The sequence below is a fragment of the Hippopotamus amphibius genome, chromosome 3, assembly GCF_030028045.1.
Source record: "Hippopotamus amphibius kiboko isolate mHipAmp2 chromosome 3, mHipAmp2.hap2, whole genome shotgun sequence".
Taxonomy (NCBI): domain Eukaryota; kingdom Metazoa; phylum Chordata; class Mammalia; order Artiodactyla; family Hippopotamidae; genus Hippopotamus; species Hippopotamus amphibius.
The window spans coordinates 124746575-124772636 of NC_080188.1; the positions used below are offsets into that span (position 1 = coordinate 124746575).

Sequence of the window (26062 nt, forward strand, 5' to 3'; positions counted from 1 at the left end):
CGCAGGCGTCATGGAAAAGAGCCCCGGGCTTTGCAGTCAGAATCACTCTGTGACTTGCAAGTCACTTGATCTCAAATGACTTATTTCTCTTGGATTCAGTTTCTTTGTGTGTGTATATATATAGGAGCTAATAATATCTACCCTTTCATTCATTTAACAACTATTTAAAGTTCACTGTGAGGCAGCGTGGTGGTGCTGGTGCTGTACTGGAAAGAGCAAGGCCAGGGGACAGGCAGAACTGGAGTTGAGTCCTGCTTTTGCAACACACTGGATTTCATTCAAACTAGGGAAAGATGCAAGATGAACCATTATTTTAGGCAACCCTAAGAAAAAAATCTGCCAAGTTCTGACACAATGATTTCTTATCTCTTGGAACTGTATCTTAGTTATTAAAAGAGCTCTTTTAGACTTAACTGATATCTTGACGTAGATTTTTTATTATATATCATTCTTTATATATATAAAAATAGAAAATGTAAGCAAAATAAATTGGTTAAGGTTGTCAAAGCCCTTGACCCAAAGACCACCAGGCACACATCTGTAGTCAAAAAAGTCAGGTTTATTTAACTTGCAGCAGTAAGGAGAGTACATTCTGTGGACACCCTTGATTGTGTCTCCCTAAATTTGGGCTTTTGTTCCACGGTTCTGTGAAGGGATTAGGGAAGTGGGGACCAGTTCTGGATTGAATGCTGTCAAGAAGAGGCAATTCAGAGACTGGGTTATCTTTATAATGCTTATCTAGGAGGCAGAAGGATGCAAGCAGGGCTTGAATTGTATCTTTGGTAAAGAAGCACCAATTGGGAATTCCCTGGTGGCCTTATGGTTAGGATTCTGGGGGCCCAGGTTCAATCCCTGGTCAGGGAACATCCCGCAAGCTGTGTGGTGTGGCCAGAAAAAAAAGGCACCAGTCATTCAGAGAAAGACGAAGTCACTTTTGTGGTCACGAAGTGGCCCCATCAGAGCATTTAAGCATGTCTCATTCTAAGCACTGATAAATAACAAAATTCAACTAAGTCTGAAGATTTAATTTGCTTTATTTAATAATTCATCATCCCATCTAGTAAACAGAAAAGCGCTCAAGGAATTGTACAAAATGGAAGAAAGGAGGGATGGTAGGGGCGTTATTAGCAAAAGAAAGAACTGTTTCAGGCCAGGTCATCTTCATTTCTGGGAGAAGGGGATGGGCGGGATCTTTTATGCAGATTACCTCACTAGTGCTGATCAGGAAATTTCGGATTGACTGTTTATAGGTCACATTCCTGGGAGAGGTTGAAACTGCAATTATATCTTGGTATGCTGTCGTAGGGGCAAATGACTCTATTTTGGGGCCTGTTGTTTCTTCTACTTCTTTTTTTTAACAGAATGGTTTATGTTCTGCTGGTATCATCACTACCTGAATACCAGAAGGGCCATCTTACACTTCTCGTAGTTTCCCGACCAGGGATGCAACACATGCCCCCTTCAGTGGAAGCACAGAGTCCTAACCACTGGACTGCCAGGGAAGTCCCCATCTTACACTTTCTTGTCTAAAACTTCACACTGATGTCCATTAGAGAAGAAAGCACCCCCATTTCAAAGACGTTAAAAAATGTAGGGGAAAATGCTCATGGTAGATATGATGAAATAGGATTCCTGCTGTATTACCTTGGGCAAGTAATTTAACCCTTTAAGGCTCAACTTCCTGCTCTGTAACATGGGAACAATACAATCTACCACATAAGACCTGTGAGGTCTAAGAAATAATGTCTACAAAGTGCCTGGTGATAATACTGGGTGTATCACTCAGGGCTCAACCAGGCAAACGGGAACCACTCTAAGTATGTCAAAACAGAGAATTTAATGCAGGAGATTGGTGACACAGGTGACAGGAGTGATAGGGCTGAGAAAGCCAACAGCAGACAGTGAGGCAACTCAGAGATGAACAAAAACAAGAAGCTGCCCACACTCCTAAACTGCAGGAACAAATAGAGGAGATGGAATTAATGAAGCCTGGACAGAGAACCACCCATTAGAAGCTGGAACCACAGCAGCCTATCCAGTAGGAGCTGGAGCCACAGGGCAGCCTCAGCTGCTGCTGGTGACCTGCTAGAGCCCGAGCAAGAGAGAGAGAAAAAATAACCTGGTTTTCTGCTGCCACTGCCTCCCATTGGCCAAACCCAAGTCTGAAGGCAGCTGTCCTGGAAGCCTGAGAAACTGCACCTTGCAGGGCAATACAGAGCAGAGCAGAAGGGCAAGGAAGGGATTTGCAGCAAAAAGTAGAGAACAACCATTAGCAGAAACAGGCTAAATAGGTTTTATCTGTAAAACCTTTAAAGTACTGGATACACGTGAACGTAACAAAATCATTCACTGAAAACCATACTGGAGTCCATATAAACTAGTTCACATCTCCCCTCCGGCCCCAACCTACTGCATTATTCTGATCGCTACTGTGTCTGGTCTGGTACAGTGACATTTTAAGACAGATTTTCAGTGTCAGGCACGTTCTCCACTGAAATCTCATGAGGGCTTCTACAGCAGAGGAAGATGCCCATGCTATGTCACAAAGGTCAAAGCTCAGCCAAAGTAGAATTACGATGCAGCAGCGTCATGACCACTGGACTCTGGTCTTGGAGCTCTCAAGCACTTCTGCACGACCTTTGGGGAGGGTCACCATCTCTGGACTCACGTTTAAAGACTGGAAATCACAGCCCTCGGGGGTTTACGCGCGCCCACAACACTCCACTTGGCTCTTCGTCTTTGCACTCCCTGGTCCAGAAGTCTCCACAATGCTTTTTGAATGAAAGGATGCAATTGTCTAAGAAAACAGATAATGTACCCAAGGTCACAGACCTGGCATATCGGAAGGAATTCAGTCTCTACTCTTTCCATGCCAAGGCGTTTTCCGCTCCCCCACCGGTTCTTTTCGCGCCTGGGGCATCTTCTGGCGGAGGAAGGCTTGTTCAGGGAAAGGCAAGGGCGACCCTGATCAACATCCTGGGGCACCTGGTGGCTCTCTTCGTGCAGCCCGTGTGCCCGACTGGCGTCTCGACAGAGGGCGACACGCCAGGCTCTGCCGGCCGGCTCCGGACGCTTCCCGGCTCGGCGGCGCGCAGGGTCCGCTCTCGCTGGCCGGCGACCCCCGCCTCCGCGCCGGGGGGCAGCCGGAAGCCCGCGCCCCTGGCCGCCCCTGCGGATCCCGGGGATTCTAACGGAGCCGCGTGCCGGGGGCGGGGCCACGCGCGATTGGCCGCGCGGAGCCGGGGGCGGGCCCGCGGCGGGCCAGCCGGGCGGGCGCCGACAATGAGCCTCCATAAAAGGGAGCGGCGGGGGGCTGGGGCCCCGGATTGAGCCCTCCCCGCCCGGGGTCCCGAAGCTCTCTGTCTCGGGGAGGCCCAGACGCGCCCGTCGCAGGCCCGGCCGGCGAGCGGCGGGCAGCGGGGTGGGGGCTGCGCGGGGCGGGAGGCGGCGGCCCCCCGGCTTGCGCGCCCAGGCCTGCGCGCCCGTCCTCCGGCGTCCGGTCACCGAGATCCGCCGACCCCCCTCCCCAACCCAGGCCGCGCCATGGCCCTAAAGGCCGAGGGCGCCGCGCTTGACTGCTTCGAGGTGACGCTCAAATGCGAGGAGGGGGAGGACGACGAGGAGGCCATGGTGGTGGCCGTCATCCCGCGGCCCGAGCCGATGCTCCGAGGTGAGAACGGGGGGGAATCCCACTTCCGCGTCACGGCCCTCCCCCCCGACCCCCAACCGACGAGTCGGGGGGTCTGGGTACCCCCTCCCACACCCCCAGTCTGGGGGCCCGAGCACCCCCCAACCCCACTCCGGCCTGGGGCCGGGGCGCCGCCTTCCCCCTTCTGTTTGAGGCCGTGGCGCGCTCTCGCTCCACCCCCACCGGTATTTGGAATCTTAGGCCTCCCCGAATTCCCCCTCCCCCGCCCCCGCCCAGGGTCTGGAGCCTTCGATCCACGCCCCGCGCGTTCCGGATCTTCCGGTGCCCGAGCGCCCCCTCGCCCCCGGGCCAGCACGACGGCTTCGAGGTGACGCTGGCGGGTCCCCTCGCCCCGCGGAGGCAGAAGCAGGCCTGGGGCCAGGCTGTGTCCTAGGCCGAGGGGCGGTAGGGCCTCCAAGGCTGGAGGCAGGAGCCCAGCACCTTGGTGTCCCCCGTGATTCGGTGGGTGGAGGCAGGCGCCGCTGCCGCCCGCTAAGAGGTGGGTGGGCTCCACGCAGAAAGCTTTCGTGCGCTCCCCTCACCGTCCCCAGGCCTTGCACTTGCAGAAGCCACAGGTGTCAGGTTGTAGCGCTGGAGGGGGTGAAAGGGATTGTACACGGCACCCAGTTTTGGAAAAGGAGTGCTTGCTACGTGCGCCCTCAGCCACTCTAGAAGGAGCTTGGCCTCGGGAGGGGGTCTGAGGAGCAATCTGGGAGCGCTCGCTTTCCCCTCCTCCCTCACCGATTTCTCCCGTCCTTGGGATCTTGCAAACCCTAAGAAAACAAAGGGCCACCTTAGTGCAAGACACACTATTCATGAAAATGCAGCTCTTTTCATTTCTAGATACCTTGTCCCTTAGTGGGGGGACAATACCCAAAAGGTTGAGAGCAAGGCCATTCATTTAGCCTCAGCAGAATATAATGATGTCTCCCTGCACTGCCTCTCCTTTTTGGAATCAAGAGGGCTATAAAATGAGGGAAATAAAGGCCGCTACCCTTCTCAGAGCTTTCACTCCGAAAGAGGTTCTTTCCCTACTTATGCTAGTATTTCTTGAGTGCTTAGTGCCAGGCTGTCTCAATTAACCCTGGCAGCAAAACTGCAAGAGCATCATCCTTCTTCCCCAGAGAAGTGAATTCATTCAACAAGTATTTGGGGGCACCTCGTGTGTCAGACATTGTTTTAGGCTGTGCATACTAATTGCTATAAACAAAGTCAAAATTCTGCTCCTCTGAAACGCATATGTATATACTAATGACCAAAGATAGATGAAGATAAATGTATATATAACATGCCAGGTGGTTACAGGTGGTTCAGAGAACACTAAATCAAAGGAGAAAAAGAGTGATGGTGTTTCATTTGAAATATCAAGTGGTCAGGAAAGGCTTCTCTAGTAAGGTGAATTTTCAACACAGACCAAAGGAAGTGAGGAAGAGAACCCTGTAGATAATTGGAAGGAAAGCATTTTAGGTAGAGAGAATAGCAAACACAAAGGTCCTGAAGGAGAAGCTTCTTGAAAGATTTGTGGTGGGAAAGAAAAACAGACGAATTCAAGGTTTTTGGCCTGAGCGACTGGAAGGATGGACTTTCCATTTGCTGAGGTGGAAAGACTGGGGTTGTAGGCCTGTGGGAGATGGGGAGTTAAGGTTTGAACATGGCAAGTTGGAGATGTTTATGACACATTCAAGCACAGCAGTCAGCTGGGAAGTAAGATGTGAAGCTAAATTTCCTGGGAGTTTGGGATTGACATGCACACACTGCTATATTTAAAAAGGACAACCAAAAAAATAAATAAATAAAAAGGACAACCAACGAGGACCTACTGTATAGCACAGGGAACTCTGCTCAATGTTAGGTGGCAGCCTGGATGGGAGGGGCATTTGAGGGAGAATGGATACATGTATATGTGTGGCTGCGTCTCTTTGCTGTGCACCTGAAACTGTCACAACATTGTTAATCGGCTACACTCCAATATAAACTAAAAAGTGTAAAGAATAAACTAATATTCTGGGAGAGTCTGGTTAGAGGCGTAGACATGGGAGTTGTCAGCAGGCAGGCACTGGGACAAGACCCGCAGAAGAAGGAGGTAGACAGAGAAGAGGTCCCAGGGTAGTCGTTGAAGGCTCCAGTGATTCCAGTTTGGAGACTGAGTCATTCCTCATTATACATTGCTGAATGCTCTGCATGCCAGGCACAGTGCCAGCTGCTCGAGATACAGGTGTGAAGGATCAAAAATCCACGCCATCGTGGACCTACCGTGTAGCGAGGAGACACGGGGAGCAAGTAGAGCACATGGTACATCAGGCGGTGTTGTGTGCTTTGGAGGAAATGAAGCAGGGGGCGGGAACAGGGAGCTCAGGTGGGGCAGATGGCAGCTTTCTACTGGATGACAGAGAAGGCCTTGGTGGGAAGATGGTTCTCTTCTGTAGAAGGAACTGGCACGGGTGCCCGAAAAAGAGCCCCAGCGAAGTAAAAGAAGAACCAATAGAAGGTGGTGCCCTGGAATCCAAGTGACAGAAATCAAGATGGAAGAAGCCATCTGTCAAAGGACGAAGTTTAAGAGCTGACCGCTGGGTTTAGCATTGGTGACCTTGATGAGAGCCGTTTTGGAGAGAAAGCCCAACTGTAACTAAGAGGTTCCTGTCCATGGTCACATGGGAGAGAGGTACAACCCAGCCTTGGAGCTGGACCTTCTGAGACCAAGCCAGTTCTCAGACCTATTTCAAATGCCACCTCTTCCAGGTAGTCCCCAGGTGTTAGGGCCTCCCATATTTCTATTTTGCCCCATCTTCTCAGGGAGGGAGCTGCAGCCACGAGGGATCCGAAGCACTGAGCTGCCAGGCTAACGTGGGTCTGAACCTGCATCCTTTGCTGAACTCAGAAGGGTTCCCGCCCTGTTGGAGCTTATGGTCCATGTGCACAGGGAACAGGTGCTGTGTCGACCAGTAGGGATGGGCAAGGTCACTGCTGCAAAGGCTTTGGGGGAGGAGGCTAGTTCCAACAGGATGGGGAGGCCTCTTGAAGGGGCCCCAACAAGTGGAGGAACAGGCACGGATGCCATTCACTGACCGAAGGCTCATTGAGCATCTCCTCTCCTACGTGCCAGGCCCTGAGGGGACAATAAGATGACAAAATTTACTGTTCCCGTCCTCAAGGAAGTGCTGCGCCGTGACCTGAAAGTCAGATGTGGATATAATCAACTGCCAGGGGTGGGAGGTCGAAAGGTTTCACAGGGCTGAGGATTTGAGCAGGGCCACAGAAGAAGTAGAGGAGTTTGCCAGACTGATGGGGTGCCAAGGTTGAAAACCTCCAGGAACGTAGTCTATTGGAAAAACCTGTTGAACCTGTGGTCCAAGACTAGATTGAGGTAGCGGGATGCCAAGGCATGTAGGCTGTGTTTATTGTGGCTAGCGCCTGGTGGGCTCCAGGGGAAGGGAGAAAGAGACTCTGGGTGGGAAAGTTCCTTCCCTACACATACCGCCAAGTTTGGGGAATCCTGTTCTCTGTATTGTTGGTTGTGGACACCCTTACTGATAACGCCGTCCCCCTCCTCTTCCTCCATAGTGGCCCAGCAGGAGAAGACCCCACCGCCAAGGCCCAACCTGCTGGAGGCAGGCAGTGATGGCTGTGAGGAGCCCAAACAGCAGGTGTCTTGGGAGCAGGAGTTCCTGGTTGGGAACAGCCCGGGAGGCAGCGGAAGGGCGCTGTGCATGGTGTGTGGGGCCGAAATCCGGGCCCCCTCGGCAGACACGGCGCGCGCCCACATCCTGGAACAGCATCCTCACACCCTGGACCTGAACACTTCCGAGAAGAGCAACATCCTGGAGGCCTGGAGTGAGGGGGTAGCCCTTTTGCAAGACTTCAGAGCCGAACAGCCGTCCCCGCCCCACTCAGGTAGCTGGGCCGGGGGGGGGGGCGTGGAGGTGGAAGGAAAAGTCAGAACTCTTGTCGCTCACTGGCATCTGCCCCCTTCAGACTCAGGCCAGGATGTTGATGTAGACCCAGACTCCGACCCGGACCCTGCCAAAATGCCAGCGGAGATTGTCGTCCTCCTCGACTCTGAGGACAGCACATCCCACCCTAGAAGGAGCCGACCCAGGGGACTCCGCCCTCTGGAGCTTCCCGGTCAGTCATCCCCAAGTCAGCAAGTCAGCGAGGGGAGGGGGAAGCATGGGCCCTGCGATCTGAGTGGAGAGGGGCTGCTGGGCAGGTACCTTCAGCAGCCCTGAGGTTGCAGGATTCAGGCCTCTTAAAAAGGTCTCATGTTTTGCAGCGGCCCCAGTAGCAGAGCCGGTAAGCAAGAAGCCCCGTGGTCAGAGATGGAAGGAGCCCCCTGGGGAGGAGCCGGTCAGAAAGAAAAGAGGCAGACCCATGACCAAAACCCTGGACCTGGACCCAGACCCGGACCCAGGTGAAGGGGAGGAAGGTGTGGGCTCCAGGAGAAAAGCTGGAACTGGGGACTGGGGACGGGGGCTGGCAGCAGAGAGCACCTGCCCCTCAGCTGAGGCCATGGGCTCAGGCCTTGGGAGTCTGAGCTCACAGTTCCGTCCTGTTCTCCCTTCCAGAGCCCTCCTCACCTGACTCACCCACCGAGACTTTTGCGGCTCCGGCCGAGGTCCGACACTTCACCGACGGCAGCTTTCCCGCCGGCTTCGTCCTCCAGCTCTTCTCCCACACCCAGCTCAGGGCCTCAGACAGCAAGGACTCGCCCAAAGAGGGGAGAGTGGCAGAAGGAGGCCTTCTCCAGCCGGAAAGCCCCTCCCCAGGTGAGCTCCTGAGAGGGTGTGGCAAGTCGGGGGTCAGGAACGCCACATCCCCAGGGCCTGGCCTCCACGATGCTGCTCTGCAGCAGAGCCCGGGATAGGGGTGGCTGGTGCTCCAGGCCCCTGGGAGACGGGCCAAGGGCAGGTGGATTTGAATACAGCAGCCAGCCAAAGAGCTGAGTTTTTTGTGAGCTCCTTGGGAGTGTCCTGGTCATTAGGTTGGGTTAGGCCAGTGCTCCCCAAAGCCCGACACCCTTCACCACACTTAAGGTTGATTCCAGCTGCAGCCTGAGGTGCCCACCTTGGCCCTGGTGGAGCAGGGGCCTAAAAGGGACTGATAACAGAATAGACAGGGGCGAACACTCAGCAGACACCTCAGCTCAGTTTATGTCTTTCGTTTTTTTTTTTTTAATTTTATTATTTATTTTATTTTTTGGCTGTATTGAATCTTCATTGCTGCACTCAGGCTTTCTCTAGTTGTGGAGAGCGTGGTCTACTCTTCGTTGCAGTGTGGGCTTCTTATTGCAGTGGCTTCTCTTGTTGAGGAGTGTGGGCTCTAGGAGTGCGGGCTTCAGTAGTTGCAGCACATGGGCTCAGTAGTTTTGGCTCGCAGGCTCTAGAGCACGGGCTCAGTAGTTGTGGTGCACGGGCTTAGTTGCTCCGAGGCATGTGGGATCTTCCCGGACCAGGGATCGAACCCATGTCCCCTGCATTGGCAGGCTGATTCTTAACCACTGCGCTACCTGGGAAGCCCGTCAGTTTATGTCTAATAATAGCTGTAAGCGCTTGTGTTTTTATCGTGTCCTTCGATGCTTGTTTGCTTGTTTCTGTTTGTTTTGGCCTCAGCATGCGTCATGCGGGATTCTTAGTTCCCTGACCAGGGATCAAACCCATGTCCCCTGCATAGGAAGTGTGGAGTCTTAACCACTGGACCACCAGGGAAGTCCCAGTGTCCTCCGATTTTAAGAAACTTTCATATGCAGCTCATTTGGTCCTTATAAAGGTATCTTTTCCAGATGGAGAAGCTGAGTCTCAGAGAGATGGTTCCTTCTCTATGGCCCTTGTATTCATTTCCTGTGGCTGCTGTAATAAATTACCACAAACTTAGTGGCTTCCAACAACACAGATATACTACTTTTTAGTCCTGGAGGTGAGAGGACTGGAACAGGTGTCACTGGGCTGCAGTCAGGGTGTCGGCAGGACCGAGTTCCTTTCTGGCTCCTAAAGGGGGACATCTTGCCTCTTCCCGCTTCTAGCGGCCACCTGCTTTCCTTGGCTTGTGGTCTCCTTCCATCTTCAAAGCAGGCCGTCTTTCTCAGGATGCTGTCTTTGGTTCTGACTCTTTTGCCTCCTCCTTCCCCTTTAAGGACCCTTGTGATTGCACTGAGCCCACCCAGATCACCCAGATCTGTATTTTATTTTAAAGAGCAATGTCAGTTCCATCTGTAGCCTGAATTTTCCCTTGCCGTGTAACATACCGTACTCGCAGGTCCTGGGGATTAGGACTTGGACATCTTTGGGGGACCAGTATGCTGCTACCACAGTCACGTAGCCCAGCAGTAGCAGAATTGAGATGAGGCTGGTCCGTGTTCCAGCAGGGCAGCGGCTGAGCCTGGTTCCTCTCTCTCTTCGTCCTGCCAGGCCAGGCCCCGCTCGCAGCATCTTGGGCGCAGAAAGTGGTTCTTGAAGGAGTGAATGTGACAGAGAGTGCCTCGTCCCGGCCTTCCTGAATGGGCATTTGGAATTGGAGCCCTGAGAGAGTTGGCACACGGGGTGCTGGAGGCCCCCCAGAGCAGGGCTCTCAAAAAGCAGAGGCCCTTTTTGCCTAAAGGAAAGGGCCAACCTGTCACTTCGGCACATATCACTCAGTGGTGACCACTGTCAAAAATTTGGTTTGCGTCCTCCAGAGCTCTTACAAAGCTCTGTGTGCACATATGTGCACGTGTGCTTTCGTCTATTTATTTTTTACCGCTTTTTCTAGTCTGGAGGCAGCCCTCACCCCATGAGGTTTTAACTGTCCCCGGTTTCAGCTTAAGTCACCTTCCAGTCCTGCCTCCCCAGGACTGCACTCGGCCTGGACTTGAGCGTTTCCCAGGCCCCCTCATATCGTCAGTGGACCCCTACTCTAAGTGGCTGACCTGTTCCACTGGCTGATGCGTCTTCTGGGTTCATTCTTGAAAGGTGGGCCTTCATTTCAAGCCCTGGGGTACCCTGTGCCCAAACCTCACCTGTCTGGAGTGACCAGGGCATCCTTCTCAGGTTCATTTGGAGTGAGTGGGCAAAGCCTGAGACTTGGGGTCCAGCAAGCTGATTGAATGATGTGAGAGGGATGGTGGGGCTGAGAGGTGTTCCCGGGAGTGGCAGGGACCTTTGGAGGGTGGAGACAGTCCAGAAACTGCAGGAGATACTAAGTGACACGGCAGCGAGTGTTTATGCAGCCCAGCCCAAGGGAAGCGCTCCGGGAAATGACAGGAGTGGTGCAGCCTTTGTCCGCAAGAAACTCACAGTCTGTCTAGGGGTACAAGCCGGCAAACAGAATAGCGGGGCGCCCACCGTGGTTGTGTGTAGGACTCAGGCTCCACACCAGTGGTTGCAGGCTGGTTTCGGGGGTTTAAGGACGCAGAACTTAGATTTCTCAGAAACCTGTGAGGCTTTAACCACAATGTCTCTACTTTGAGTAGTTTTATTTATTGAAGTTCTGCACAAATCTTATCTGAGTAAAGATGCTACCACTTTAGAAAAGAAGATGAAAAATCAAGGGTTTAGGAGTTGAGGGGCAGGGAGCCGCTGTGGTCAGGTCAGCTGAGCTGATGGATATAAATGTGAAGCGGTCAGGGAAGACTTGCTGGGCTTCCGGGGCTTCGCAAGGTGAGGGCGGGCAGGGCGTCCAGGCCAGGAGAGGAGGTGAGCCCTGAGGGCGTGCTGGCAAAGAGTGGCAAAAAGCCTCTTCTGTCCTCCTGGTGTTTAATTTGAATAGGACCTGGAGATCTGGCTTAGGATACCTCGGCCAGACCCAGTGTGTTCCCAGGCTGGACCAAGGAGAAAGAAGGTGTGTGTGTGTGTGTTTGTGTGTGTGTGTGTTCATATGGGCAGGCTCTTCGTGCACTGCTGTACAGGTGAGTAGATGGTGCCTCCTTCACTTGTCATTCTGGTGGTGGCATTTCCAGAGTCTCTGCTCGGAGACAAGCCTTAGTGAGAAACGAGAGAAATGGGCCCCAGCCACCCTCTGGAGAAGGTGTACCTGTTTACACACAAGTGTGGAGGAAGGGGAGGGGGATGAAGCTGGGGAAGCAGAGGGATTGGGGCCAGCACAGAAGTAGGGGCGGTTCCGGGGTTGGGGTACTGAGGGGACTCCGCGTGTCCCAGGGATGGATAATGTCCTCCTGACTTGCTCTTTGATGGCCTAGGGCTCTGGTCATGCACTGTTTCTGAAAGATCTCCCTACTGCATCTCAGGCCTCACTCTCCTGACACTCCCCTCCCCACCACCCACCCCCTGCCCTCCTGCTTGCTGTCAGGAAGAACGGGCACTTAATTCCAGTGTACTTAGGTCTTTTCATATATTATTGCCTGAAATCCACACGACCATTTTACAGAGGAGGAAACTGAGCCTTGGGCAGCCTGTGTGTGTTTTGCCCGTGTGGCGCTCCACCTGCGCTGAGGGCAAGGGATCAGGTCTCCTCTGTGGCCCCAGAAGCTGTCCTTTCCTCCGGGTCTTCCCCATCAGCCTACACAAAGCTGTTGTTTCTCCCTTCTTGACCCCTCATCCCACCCTAGCCACTGTCCCATTTGTCCCCAAACCTTTCCAGCAAAGCTGGAGAGCGTCTCTCTACCGTCTCCAGTCTGTCTTTGGAAGCCACTTGAATCAAACTCACGCTCACCACTTCACACTAAAATGGCTTTTTCGGCAACATCGCTATTGACTTTCATAAAGTTAGACCTGGTGGTCAGTTCTCAGTCCTTGTCTTTCCCGACCTGGCAGGAACAAGGATCCCGTCCCTCCCTCCCTCCTTCCTGGAGACTGTCTGCCCTTGACCTCTCGGGTAGCAGCACCTGCCTCTGGGTCGCACCTGCCTCTCTTGCTTGTTCCTTCCCAGCTCCCCAAGGTGGAACCTATGGTTGTTTCTCTTCCTGTTTCTAGACTGTATGCTCCTTTGGGTCAGGATGTTTGCTGTTTCATTTACTGTGATACCCCCAGTGCCCAGCACAGAATAGGTGCCGCTTATGTAATTGGTGAATGAATGAACGAACCAACTGCAGGTGAGGATCTGCACTCACACCCTGGCTGATCCCATCTAGGTTCACAGCTTCAAGTACCATCTGTGTGCTCACAGTCGCAACTTTCCCCTCCACCCTGGACCTCTCCCTTCGGTTCCAGCCTCTCTCTTGCCCGTGTGACATGTCTGATTGGTTGTCAAAAAGATCCCCCAAACTTATTGTTTCTGATAGTGTTTCTGAACAGAACCCCCAGTCTCCTCCCCTCATCCCAGCCACTCTACTCCCCTCCCTGCCCCAGTCTTCCCTTCCCCAGGAAGCTGGCAGCCCCATCCTTCAGTTTGCTTGAACCAAACCCTTGGATTCATCGTCTTCTGTCTCTCTCAGACCCCACATGGGTCCATCACTAAAGCCTGTTAGCCCCACCTCCAAGATGCTGAGAATTGACTCCCCTGTCACGACCCCTACTGCGGCTACCTTCATCCAGATTTCCTTAACAACCTCGAACTTGTCTCCTGGCTTCTGATCTTTGCACACTGTGGTCGGTCTCATAAAGCAGCCAGAGCCCCTGTTGAAAATGCAAGTTGGTTCCCGGCACTACTCTGCCTAGAGCCCTCCAAAGTCAGAGTCCTCATGGAGACCGGTGGTCCTCACCCCAGGATCTTCACCTCTCCTGCCCACAAGGGCATCTGCATTTACTCTTCCTCCCACCAGGAATGCTGTTCCCCAGCTACACACACCGCTGACTCCTCGCTTCCTGTGCGTCTTTGCTCAGCTGTCAGCACTGCATCAGCTCTGCGAGGCCCTCCCTGCTACCTTGTCCCCTTCCCTGGTGTACTTTTTTACTTTGCTTCTGTTTGTATATATCACATTGCATTTTTAATTTGTTCATCCTGTTTATTGTCTCTCACCACTGGAACGTAAATTCCAGGAAGGCTTCTTGGTCTGCTCTGTGTCCCGGGAACCCCCAGCGACTGGCCTAGTGTAGGGCCCAGTATAGTTGCCCAGTAAGTTATTGTTGAATTAAGGAGCCAATGAGTGGGCTCCACCTGCCCTCAAGGAGCTTAGGTTTGTCAGGGAGACAGACCACCTCATGCAAATACAAAGCAGAATTTGTTCAGTTGCACAACCTAGTGGCAGCCACCGAGTCACTTTAAATCCTAGCAAACAGCACAGCAAAATTGTGCCTGTTTTCTCTGCCACATCTTTGTTTTCTCTGCCACATTTTAAATCACTGGGTTTCTAGAATCAGTACAGAAGAAAACCCCAAATAATATAGACACTGCGTAACACAGACACTGCGACGGCTGCAGTCACCATTTTCTGGTTTTGCTTTTCGATGTAACATTTGCACGTGCCCATGCCGAAGGGGACATTTTGGTAGCCGCACAGTGGCTGTCGGCAGTCCCTGTTCCCTTGTGTTGAGGCCTGGTTTTGCCTGAGTAGCTTCTCCACACTGCTAAGGTGGACATCTGACCCCTGCGTGATAGCTATTGACTCAGGAAGTGAAGAGCCTGGTCGAGGTTGCAAAGCAGAGCTGGATGTTAACCCAGGACACTCTGTGTCCAGTGCACTCTCCTCCACCCTGTGCGTTCACCTGGGAGCTCCTTCGTGAGCAAAGCCATGTCTTTTTCTGCTTTGGGATGTTCCCCACCCTACCACCTGTGCCCACAAAGGGCAGAACCCGTCAGGCTAGGATGCCCAGTTAAGTTCTAGGTGAAACAGTCCGTTGAAGGTAAGAGTTTGAGGGGAGCAGAGTACAGCACTGAGCATCCGTGTACTGAAATACACGAGGGAGGAAGGCCACAGAGGGCCTGCGGCTGATGCCCCAGGAGGCGTGATGCCCCTGTGGTCGGTGCCGGTCCTTGGATGAACCAGGAGCAGAGCCTCCCACTGTCCCCGGGCTTCCCCTCAGACCACAGGGCCCGGGCTGTGGAATTGAAGGCCGGGAAATGGGGGTGTGGTTTACAGAGCCCCTCGGGACATCCTCCAGGGGGACCTTCGGGAGGGCCCTGACTCTGTTCTCTGCTCCCATCCCTGCCCAGCTCCTTCTCCGGGGCTTCGCGGGACTCTGGATCTCCAGGTTATCCGTGTGCGGCTGGAGGAGCCCCCAGCAGTCAGCCTCCTGCAAGACTGGTCCAAGCACCCCCAGGGCACCAAGAGTGTGGGAGCAGGTGACACCCCAGACTGGCCCCCGGTTCTGTCGGAATCCAGCACCACTGCCGGGGGGCAGCCAAAGGCAGGGAGTGGTCTGTAGGGTCTTGCTTTTCCGGGGTTGGGGGGGAGGGAGGGAGGGAGGAGGCAGTGTCCTCCTTCGGCTTATCACTCAGAGCTGCGCAACTTGGCCACCTGATGGAGAGAGTAAAACCAGGTGCCAAGGCAGGATGGAGGAGAGGAAGGCGGGTAGCCTCCGCCATTGCTCGGGGGTGCGGAAAGATGTCTCCCCCAGGCCAGGCGTGAGGCCAGGCCCTGTGGGGGACGGGGCGCCACGGGTTGTCGTGCGGTAGGGCATTGGGCCTGTGGAGAACACCCACCCGATAGTTTCCTCCCACCCTCTCAGCCCCCCACCATTCTCCCTTGGCACAGTGCCTTACACAGGAGGTGGTCGTGATGGTGTTGAACTGAGTCCCACTACCTCGGGGGACGCCTCTCCTCCCCCACCTGTTCAGGCTCCTAAACCAGGAGGCCTCCATTACCTCTCCCCGCTCCATCCCCGCAGGTGGCTGAAGCAGCCTACTTGGGGGCTCGGTCACTCACTCTCCTGTTCACCTCTTTTCCTGTTGTATATATCTCCTTTGTTGACAATAAATTATTTTTTTTTATTAAGAGAGTTCCGTCTGGGCCGTCATTGGGGGAAGGGGTTTGCTAGCAGGATATCCGGCCTCCTGGAGCGTCCTTGAGGAGCAGGAGGGCTGAGAGGTGGTCCTGGGTGAGGGTCAGAAAGCCGCTGCCCCAGAGGCTGGAACAGGGTCTGGGCCAGCAGGTCGAGGCTGACTTGGCATCAGTCAGAGGGATACCTTGCCCCCTCCTTACCCCTGCCCTCCAGATGGGCTCAGAAACACTAACGTGTTCTACCTTCTGACTCACTTGGTAAGCCTCTGTCTGTCCCAGACAAGCCACACTGGGGGGCCCAGGAGAGGAGCTGAGACTTAACATGACCTTTCCAAAGTGCCCTGGCTATGGCCAGCATGCAGGGGAAGAGATGCCTCCCCTCCACCCGCCCCAGAAAAGGAAGGCGGGCGCTCAGGTCCTGAACGCCTTCCTGCCGCCTCCAGCCTTTCAGCTCTGTACACTCGGCCTCACGGTCTGCCCGCCGTCTCCTTGGCTTAATTACACCGAGCCTTTGGCTGGTTTTCCTGTTCGCCAGACCAGGACATGGTCCACTTGGGATCTGTTCACCAGGTTCCTCACCCCTTATCCTCCCAAATTAACCATCACCAGCCAACCTGTGTAGGTTTGTGTTTTACCTCTTTGGTGATGGGGGCTCTCGAGAGAGGCACAGAGAACTCCCAGATCCCAAACATCACTGTCCTGGTTAGAATCCAGGGGCGAGTGGGATAAACAGAGCTGTCCCCCCTCTGCACCTGCTCTCCTGCTCCTGATGGGTCCCATGCATCCAGGGAGAGGTGGGCAGAGGCAGAACTCGCAGGGCAGTTGTTCCTGTACACCACCAACCCCACCAGGTTTTGAGACTGACCAGAAAGCCGGTCCCTAAATCAGGAAGGGTCTGGGCTTGAGCACACTGCTGTGTGCCTGTCTGAACTGGTGTCACCCATGGCCCAACCAGGTGTGAGCGATCTCAGCATGGTTGGCTCATGGGATGTGGTCCTTTTCCACCATCTGACAAGCTTGGGAGAGAGAGCCCAAAGATATCTGGGGCCCTCTTCCAGGGGAAACCAGAAGATGTGGTGTGGTGTGGTGTGGGGAAAAGTAGGCAAGGATTCAGGACCCCTTGTGTCGAGGGCAGCTCCGCCAATGCATGATTTTTGCGAGGAAGCGGGGGGCACAGAACTCCCCTGTGTCTCTACCACTGTTTCTGCAAATTGGCAAAACTTGTATCCTGCCTAATAGGGAGGAATAAATGATGATGAAAGTCTGGCTCTGAAACACAGACCAAGAGTTATGACAGGTGGTTGCTGTCCGTCCTTTCAATCCTGTGACTGTGTTTACATTTATACCAATGTGCTTTTAAAACAACGTGGCTGTGTTGTTGGGTGTTGACAATTGGGAGAACTTACATAAAAGCTCATCGTGCAATTGTGAAGCTAAACGCACCTTCGCGGCTGTTCATTATGATTGAAGGTTTGGCCCACTAGACTGTGAGCTCCTTCTGGGCGAGGGCTGGATTGCATTGACTTCATTTTCCTAGCGCCCTGCGTAGGGCCTGGTGCATAGTAGGTGCTCAATAAATGTTTGTCAAGTGCCCTCTTGGTGTGTATTCCTATGCGACCTTTATCCAGTGCAGGCTGGTCCCTGGACTGTGGTCCTCTGCATGAGGTGGCTGCCATGGTGACTGCTGGTGACGTGGTTGTTTCATGGCTTAAGCCCACAAGCCAGTGGCAGGGATCTGCCCAGCCTCCATCAGGACCCCAGGGACTCTGTGAGTGTGTGTGGCTGGGAGCTGCTTGTGGGCATCTCTGGACTTCCAGGGAGAGGTGGAGAGAGTGGAGCCTGGGGCATGGCTCCACCCAGAGTGCAGAAGGAAGACTGAATGTAGGTGGTGGGTTGTTTGGGGTCTGCCACCTCGGCCGAAACCACTGTCCTAGAGCCTTTGACACCAAGGAAGCGTCCTTAGCAAATATTAGTGACCCGGGGGCTGATGGTGGCAACTTTCTCCAGGTGTGATGCTGAAGTCCAGCCACGACTGAGTGAAGAAGTGGGGGAAGAGGGTGCCACTGTGCAGGCCCGAGCCACACCCTGTGCCCTAGTCCCCAGTATTCCTTTGCACTCTGAAGCTGACCACCTGCCGCCCTTCACAACCACCCTCCTTGGGGTCCCGGTCTGGGAGCTCTTTTTGGAGCCAGGAGTAGCCCCATGGACAAAGCCAGTCCCAGGCAAGAGGAGAAGCAGGCCCTCCCTCCTTGAGGAGAAACTGCAGCGTGTAGAGCTGTGGTTGGAAAGTGGGGGACACAATTGGAAAAGGGGGAGTTGGTCACTGGCTGGGCCCCTGTGCGGCACCCAGTCCCATCGCCTCTCTGGTCCAGGCTCAGGCTCCTCCAACCTGCCTTCCCTTCCCAGTGGCCCCACCAGGCCCAGCCCTCACACGCATACAGCTGGGCTGTGGTGTGCCTGGAATGGGACTACATTTGGGGCCCTTTGTAAACTGTCAAGTGCTGCAGAGAGGGCTGGGGGGCTGAGGTGGGAGAGCGTCTCTTTGAGGGGGTTCCAGCCTCTCTGTGTCTGTCCCCATGGCGGGTCCATGGGTAAGGGGGCACCCAGCTGACCTCCCCCAGACAGTGGGGGCTGCTGTGTGCAAGTGAGGTGACAGGTAAGGTGACTCCACAGCAGCCCGTGCGGCTGTTTCCTACCTTCCTGGAACCAGGTGCCTTCACAGCACCGCATCTGGCAAGTCCCTTTCTTCCCTGGAGGGAACAGCCTCATTCCATGGACAGAGTGCACCAGCCTCCAGAAAGGAAGTGAAGCAACCTTTTAGGCCTCTGCACCACTGCCCCGGCGCCCCCCACCGGCCCCCCCCCCGCAACAACAAAGCCTCAGGCCCCATATCTAGGAGGCCCCAGGACAGCAGGAGCAGCAGGGGAGCAGGGGCTGGGGCGAGCGCCCTGCAGAGTCAGCTTGCACAGCCACGGATGAAAGCCCCGGGGCAGCCACGGTGCTGGGGACTATGGAGTGCAGACAGGACACCCACCCTGGTCTCCACGGTGGGCCACTCAGTCGTGCCCGTGATACGCGGGAGGAAACTGAGGCACCTCGAGGTGCACGTGGTACCTTGCCTGCCATCCCAGAGTGGCTAAAGGAGCCGAACCTGGCTGAGCCTAGGCCCGTCTAACTGCGGAGCTGTTGTCTCCGGTGCTCTTGGCCTGTTTGTGCTTTAGGCAGACCCTGGCACATCTTCCCTCCAGAGCCTGGGGACCCACGGTAGGTTCAGGGGTTGGGGCAGGAGTGGACTCAGATGGGAGTCAGGAAGCTCATTGGAAACGACAGGCACTCACACCTTTGCTCCAGGACCGTGATAGTGGTGCCCTGTGCCCTCGCTGTGCCAACTCCCAGAGTCCCCCAGGGCCTGGCCCCTGCTGGGATCATGCCCTGTGCCTGGCAGGGCCCACCGGAGGGGCTCCTGGCATTGTGGAGGGGTGCTCACATCACACCTGTCTCGGGTGACAATGTCTGGGAACAAAGCTGAGGGCTTTGAGGGTGTAGGGAGTCCTGTTCCTCACCTGCCTCTTTCTCCCAGAAGGGCCTCTGGTGGGTCCTGCCTGCTGGTCCTGCCCTCATTCAGCAACTTCTGACCTTGGCTCAGACTGGGCTTGGTATTTGGAGGCTTACAAAAGCAGTGACAGGTACAATGATGTCCAGCATGAGCTTGGGCTGCCCCAGCGAACAGGCCATAGGGAGGGGTTTCTCCTTTCCAGACCCTGCCGGGTCCCCTCCACTCCTTCTCCCTGACCTGACCACTTGCCCACCATGGCACCCACATCTTCCTGGGTGAGGGGTTGGCCTCAGAGAGACTAATCCCTGGCCCTCCAAGGTCAAGATCGCTGTACTGTTCAGAGCTCAGGCTCAAGGGGCCGCGTGGACCCAGGCCCACAGCTGCCAGCTGGGTGAGAGGCGTTCATAGGTGTTTCAAATACAGCCGTGAACAAGCGAGACAGCACCCTGGCTCTCCCCACACCCCCGTTCCCGGGGAGACGGCCGGCAAACTAGGAGCTGCTCAGTGTGTCTGGCAGGGATGAGTGCCGGGGTGACAGAGAGGCGCTATTTTTTCTCTTCTTTCTTGATCGTGGACATTTTTTTCCCCAAAATCGCTTGGCTTGTGAGATCTTAGTTCCCTGACCGGGGATTGAACCTGGACCCTTGGCAGTGAAAGCACAGAGTCCTAACCACTGAACCACCAGGAAATTCCCAATCATGGACATTTTCAAACACACCCAAAAGGAGAGAGAGAGAGAGAGAGGAATAATAGAGGACTATGAACCTGAGGTATCCATGACCCAGCTTCAACAAATGTGGCCAATTGGGTTTATCTTTATTTCCCCCCATCCATTCCCTTCTGGATTATTTAAACGCAAATCCCAGACACGTATCATTTCATCCATAAATACATCTGTTTGTATCTCTAGGAAATTCAGACTCTTTTCAGTAAAGCATATCATATCACACTTTAGAAATTAATAATCCCTAATTGGGAGATTGGGATTGCCATATATACATTACTAATAAGAAAAAAAAATACCAAATTGTACACTCTAAATATATGCAGTTTATAGTATGTTAACTGTATCTCAATAAAAGTTCTTCAAAAAAAAATAATGTTAGCCAATAAAAGCTTTAGCAATTAAAAAAAATTAATAATCCCTTAATGTTTAATATCCACTCAGGGTTTACATCCCCCAATTGGTCCATGAATATCTTCTTAAAAAAATTTTTGATTGTGGGAAAATACACATAAGATATACCATGTTAACCATTTTTAAGTGCCCAGTGTAATGGTACATTCACATTGTTGTGCAACCGATCTCCAGAACTCTGCCATGAATCTTTTTACAGCTGATTTGTTTGAATCCCGGTCTCCGTACGGTCCACACACTGCAGTGGGTTGATGGGTTTCAACCTGTCACAGCCTTTCTTTCCTCTTTTTCCCTGCTTCTTTTCTTCTTGTTTAAGAACACAGTGGCTTGTTCTGTGGACAGAATTTCCTTTGTTCTGGATTTGGGTGATCACATTCCCATGATATCCTTGCGTGTTCATCCATTAAGGGGTGTAGTTTTGAGGTGGGGGCGAGAGAGGGCTTCCTCTGGAGACATTTAAGCAGAGAGAGAGCCATGCGGTTACATAGGGAAAGGGAGTTCCGGGCAGAGGGGACAAGGAGGGCCAAAGCCCTGTGGCTTTCGTTCCCCAGGGATTCACAGACAGCCTGCTACATGCCAGGCACTGTTGGAAGCACTAAAGACACTGCCCAGAAAATGTCCCTGCTGTCCTTGGGGCTGGGGACCTTAGGCGCTGTCCTGCCTAGCGACGATGGCGGTAAGGAAAGTGGGAGTGTTCCCCCAGAAACACCTGCTGCCAGCCAGGAGCAACTGTGAAACTTTGGATACGTGGGGACATCATCTCAGCTCACTGATGAGTCACTGGCCGGCCTCCCTCTGCCTGTCCTCCTCCAGGAAGCCAGTTAGAGACCTGGATGCCAGCTGGTACCGACCCCCCTCTGCCAGCTCCCAATCTGAGGCTGCTCTTGGTGCATCTGACATCCCATGAGATGGGAACTCCTTGAGGGCCAGGCTCCTTAATGCCTCCACAGGCTGCTCCTATTTCTGCCAGTCCTTCCTTGCAGTCCTTTGCTTATCCTTGGGGGCCGACTGAGCATCACCTCCTCTAAGAAGCCTTCCTGGCTGCTTCCTCCAGTCTGCATGTTCCCACAGGCTCCAGATCATCCACTTTGGGTGTCCCCCTCTGGGTCCCAGTAAAAACTGCCCACTCTGCTTTCCCCTTTGCTTCCACTGACATTGCTTCTGGCAACATGGCAGCCTGGCTTTCCATCCAAGATGCCCAACCTTCTTAGCGATGGAGGTGGCAGAACCCTGCCTGTGGACATTGACCCAGTATGGGAGTGCGGGTTAGTCCAAACGGCACCTCCTCCCAGGAGAACAGCCTCTGAAGATGGCCTCCCTGCCTGATGCCCCTTCCACTTCCCCCCTCCCCCCCAACTCGGTATACAATAGCCTCCATGGGCAGCTGGACTCTCCTGCTGCCCTAGGCACATATAAGCAAGGCTGGCAGGAACACTGTCTCCTCCACCCCAGGCACGGTGCCAAGTCATGGGCGAAGAAGGGCAAGAGTGACATTGTCACTGGGTTAGGGTTTGGGAGATTATCTTAGTCTGTCCAGGCTGCCATCAAAAATACCATAGACTTGGACTTCCTAGGTGGCGCAGTGGGTAAGAATCTGCCTGCCGATGCAGGGGACACGGGTTCGATCCCGGCCCCAGGAAGATTCCACATGCCGCGGAGCAACTAAGCCCGTGCGCCACAACTATGGAGCCTGCACTCTAGAGCCCGTGAGCCACAACTATTGAGCCCATGTGCTTCAACTACTGAAGCCCACGTGCCTAGAGCCCATGCTCTGCAACAAGAAAGGCCACCTCAATGAGAAGCCCGCGCACCACAAGGAAGAGTAGCCCCCACTCGCCACAACTAGAGAAAGCCGTGTGCAGCAACGAAGACCCAACAGAGCCAATAAAATAAATAAATTAATTTTAAAAAATACCATAGACTTATAGCTTATAAACAGAAATTTACTCCTCATATCTCTAGAGGATGAGAAGTCCAAGATCAAGGTGCCACCAGATTTAATGTCTGGTGAGAGCCCGCTTCCTGGTTCATAGACAGCTGTCTTCTTGCTGTGTCCTCACTTGGTGGAAGGGACCAGGGAGCTCTGTGGGATCTTTTTTTGTTTTTTGGCTGTGTTGGGTCTTTGTTGCTGCACACGGGCTTTCTCTAGTCGCAGAGAGCGGGAGCTACTCTTTGTTGCAGTACGTGGGCTTCTCACCGTGGTGGCTTCTCTTGTTGCGGAGCACTGGCTCTAGGCACGGAGACTCAGTAGTTGTGGCTCGTGGGCTCTAGAGCGCAGGCTCAGTAGTTGTGGTGCACAGGCTTAGTTGCTCCGAGGCATGTGGGAATCTTTCTGGACCAGGGATTGAACCTGTGTCCCCTGCATTGGCAGGAGGATTTTTAACCACTGCACCACCAGGGAAGTCCCTGGGATCTCTTTTATAAGGGTCCTCATCCCATTCGTGAGGGCTCTGCCTTCATGATATAATCACCTCCCAGAGGCCCCACCTCTAAATACCATCACCTCGGGTCAGGGGGGCCAGAGGATAGGATTTCAACATATGAATCTTGGGGAGCAGACACACATTCATTCTACAGCATTATGGAAGACCCCACAGAGAGCAAAGAAGGAGCCTGAGGCCCCAAGTGGCCAAGGGAGTTACCTAATGGCTCGTGTGATCCATTAGTGACAGAGCTGAGACCAGGATGGGCTCTCTTACATCTGATCCAATGTTGTTCTTCTGGGAGGTGGGGAAGATATAATAGAGAGACTTAAAAGAAGCCTTGGGGAGGCTGGCTAGAGTCTGCCTAATAATGATAGCAGCCCACACAAAGCACTGGCTGTCCACCAGGCTCTGTCCCGGCCTGTTTCATATATTATCTCATTATAGCCTCACAAATCAACCCTGTGAGGTAGGTACTTTTATTATCCCCATTTAACAGATGGGAAAATTAAGGTAGAGAGAGTTTAAGAGGCTTACCCAAGATCACATAGCTGCTAAGGAGCAGCCTGGCAGAGGGTCTGTGTGTTTGCTCACTACCCTACACAACCCTCCTCTCGTGGGCTGAGAACCCCGAGGTTCATTCTCCAGTTCCCACTCCCACTGGCATGGGACCGAGCTTCTCTATGCTTCAATTTCCTTCTGAGAAAAATAGGGGAAATAACAGTGCCTCCCACCTGTAAGTGTGATTATATCCACATGGGACGTGGGTCTCAGTGCAGGTTAGCCCTGAGAAAAGGGAAGTTCCTTGCCCAGGATTCCTTTCCTGGTGTAGCTCATGTCCTGATGGAGTAATAAACATATCCTATTCCATCAATTCTTTTTTTTTTAAGAACTTTTATTGAGATGTAATTGACATACAATAAACTGCATATATTTAAACTGTACAATTTGATATGTTTTTTCTTGTACAACTGGGAGATTGGGATAGCCACATTCCATCAATTCTAAGATGCACATTTTCCCACACTCTTAACATCTCTGAAATGTCCTGAATTCAATATGGTGTATGGGAATGGCGATAAAGTGCATGACAGAAGTTCAGAGACATCGAGAGAGAGTAAAGCTTGGCGAGATGGGAGGGTCTCTGGTGAGTCAGGGGACATAGGTGGGTCTTGCTACACCCTGTTATCTGACTCTTGATCAGAGGACAATTCTGGACTGCTCTCCTTACCCCAGCGTGGCCGGCCCTGCATGGGCAGGCTCTCTGGCTCCACCAGTTGGGAGGAGGAAGATGGAGAAGAGTTGCAACAGTTCACTGGGGTGAGAATGAAGGTGTCTTCCATCCAGCACCTTGGGCTCCCCTTGGCTTTTACCCTCCCGGCCCACCCATGCTGGGGACTGCTACCCTAAAGGCCCCTGTGCTTCCGGAGCTGGGAATCTGTAACCCCTGCTGTCCCGGATTCCGGTGAGTATCATGGCTTCCCTGGAGGACTGGTCCTATCCGTTGGTTTCTACCTGGTCTAGGGCCTGTGGTAGATGTCTTTACTTTTGTGTTTGTCTTCAGTTGTTCCTGTTGGAAAGCTTGGAATTATCCTTAACTCTTCTCTCTGACATACCTCCTAAAGCAACCATCAAGAAATCCTGTTGGCTCTATTTATCCCCAATCTGACCAGTTCGCATTACTTCCATTGCTGCTGCTTTGCTCCAAGCCATGGTCATCTCTTACTTGAATTATCATAAAAGCCTCCTTCAGGGTTTCCAGATTTCTGGTCCTGCCGTGCTCCTTCACTCTGTTCTCAACCTGGCAGCCAGTCAGATCATGTCACTATAGCAGCTCCCCACCTCACTCCGAGGAAAAGCCAAAGCAGCGGCCCACCAGGCCTGGCTCCACATCACCTTTCTGCCCTCTTCTCCTACTACTCACCCCCACGCTCACTCTGCAGCACTCTCAATGGCCTCCTCGTTCTTGAAACAGCCAGGCCGGCTCCTGCCTCTGGGCCTTTGCACTGGCTGCACCCTCTGCCTAGAATGGTCTTCCCCCAGACAGCTGCAGAGCTCACTCCTTCACCTCCTTCAAGTCCTTTGCTCAAGTGTCACCTTCTCAGTGAGGCCTGCACTGACCACCCTAACACTGCAACTTGTTTTCCATCCCCTCACCTCACCTCTGCAATCCTGACTAGTTTTTTCACATGGCACTTAATATTTATTATTATATTTGTTGTCTGTCTTTCTTCACTTCAGAGGTAAGTTCCCCAAGGATGGAGATCTTTGTCTATTTTGTTCTGATATACCTGAAGAGCTTGGAACCATGCCTTGCACATAGTAGGTGCTCAATAGAGATTTGTTAATGAATTAATTAGCAGATTAGAGAGAAGTAAATGTGTGGCTGCGTTGGGTCTTCCTTGCTGTGCATGGGCTTTTTTCTAGTTGTGGCGAACAGTGGCTTCTCTTGTTGCAGAGCATGGGCTCTAGGTGCGTGGGCTTCAGTAGTTGTGGCATGCAGGCTCAGTAGTTGTGGCTTGCAGTCTCTAGAGTGCAGGTTCAGCAGTTGTGGTGCATGGGCTTAGTTGCTCTGCAGCATGTGGGATCTTCCTGGACCAGGGATCAAACCCGTGTCTGCTGCATTGGCAGGCGATTCTCAACCACTGCACCACCAGGGAACTCCCAATAATTAATCTTTGAGGAGGACTAGGTGGGTTCAGGGATTTGAGAAGACAATATTTGAACTGGATCTTGAAGGACGTCTAGAATTCCAGGTGAGGTAAGTGACTGGCAATTGATCAGCCTGAACAAAAGCAAGGAGGTGAGAGAGCTTGGTGGCAGGGCATGAATTGCGGGGAGGTGTCAACCTGTGATACCTAGTTGGAGAGAATATTCGCAAAATAAGTTGAGGCCATATTGTGCAAAGTTTTCAATGAAGGCTAAAGTTTTTCCCTACTGCCAGGGCCAGCTACAAAATGTGTGGGGCCCGGTGAAAAATGAAAATGCAGGGCCCCCTTGGTAAAAACTTCAAGAGGGGTGACAGTAGAGCATTAAATCCAGCTCAAGACCCTTGTAAGAGTGGGGATTTGTGTGACTTCACAGCTCACAGGCCCATGAAGTCACAAGGGAGTTGGTGAGAGCCTTCTAGCAGGGCAGAGATGTAATTGGAGCTGGACTTTAGGAAGATTATTTGGGCATGGCTGGTGGGGCAGGTTGGAGGGAGTCTAGGCAGGGAGACCGGTTAGGCAGCCTTGTGAGGAAGAGGAGAGAATGGGTGGGAGGGGAGCAGGGGCTAAGGGGCAGAGTGCAGAGAGGAGAACTTGCGTGAGTAGAGCATCGAGGAGGTAGAGTTTGCTTAGTCAAGTTTGCTTAGATAGGGGCCAGGGAAGACTCCTGAGTGCAGCTTCCTTTGCTCCTCCAACCCCTTCCCCTTTTCCCTTATTCCAGGGACCCAAGCCTTAGAGGTTAT

General features: G+C 53.3%; 1 protein-coding gene across 3 annotated transcripts; it reads left to right on the forward strand.

Moving 5' to 3' along the window:
- Window positions 1-3311: 3311 nt before the first annotated feature.
- On the forward strand, window positions 3312-15457 carry SPINDOC (spindlin interactor and repressor of chromatin binding). Of its 3 annotated transcripts, none has more exons than XM_057729949.1 (6): window positions 3312-3670; window positions 7250-7579; window positions 7661-7810; window positions 7959-8096; window positions 8251-8451; window positions 14708-15457. In XM_057729949.1, the coding sequence occupies exons 1-6, from the start codon at window positions 3544-3546 to the stop codon at window positions 14917-14919; spliced, it is 1158 nt and encodes a 385-aa protein (XP_057585932.1). In that variant the 5' UTR covers window positions 3312-3543; the 3' UTR covers window positions 14920-15457. The 3 variants fall into 3 exon arrangements, with proteins under 3 accessions (XP_057585932.1, XP_057585933.1, XP_057585934.1); XM_057729950.1 differs by lacking the exon at window positions 14708-15457 and adding an exon at window positions 9465-9904; XM_057729951.1 differs by lacking the exon at window positions 7959-8096.
- The last annotated feature ends 10605 nt before the right edge of the window (window positions 15458-26062 follow it).

Bases quoted from the DNA above. Each gene is read 5' to 3' on its own strand.
- SPINDOC (XM_057729949.1), top strand. From the start codon at position 3,544: ATGGCCCTAAAGGCCGAGGGCGCCGCGCTTGACTGCTTCGAGGTGACG. The intron at 3,671-7,249 runs GTGAGAACGGGG...CTTCCTCCATAG, and splicing joins GCCCGAGCCGATGCTCCGAG to TGGCCCAGCAGGAGAAGACC. The intron at 7,580-7,660 runs GTAGCTGGGCCG...TGCCCCCTTCAG, and splicing joins GCCGTCCCCGCCCCACTCAG to ACTCAGGCCAGGATGTTGAT.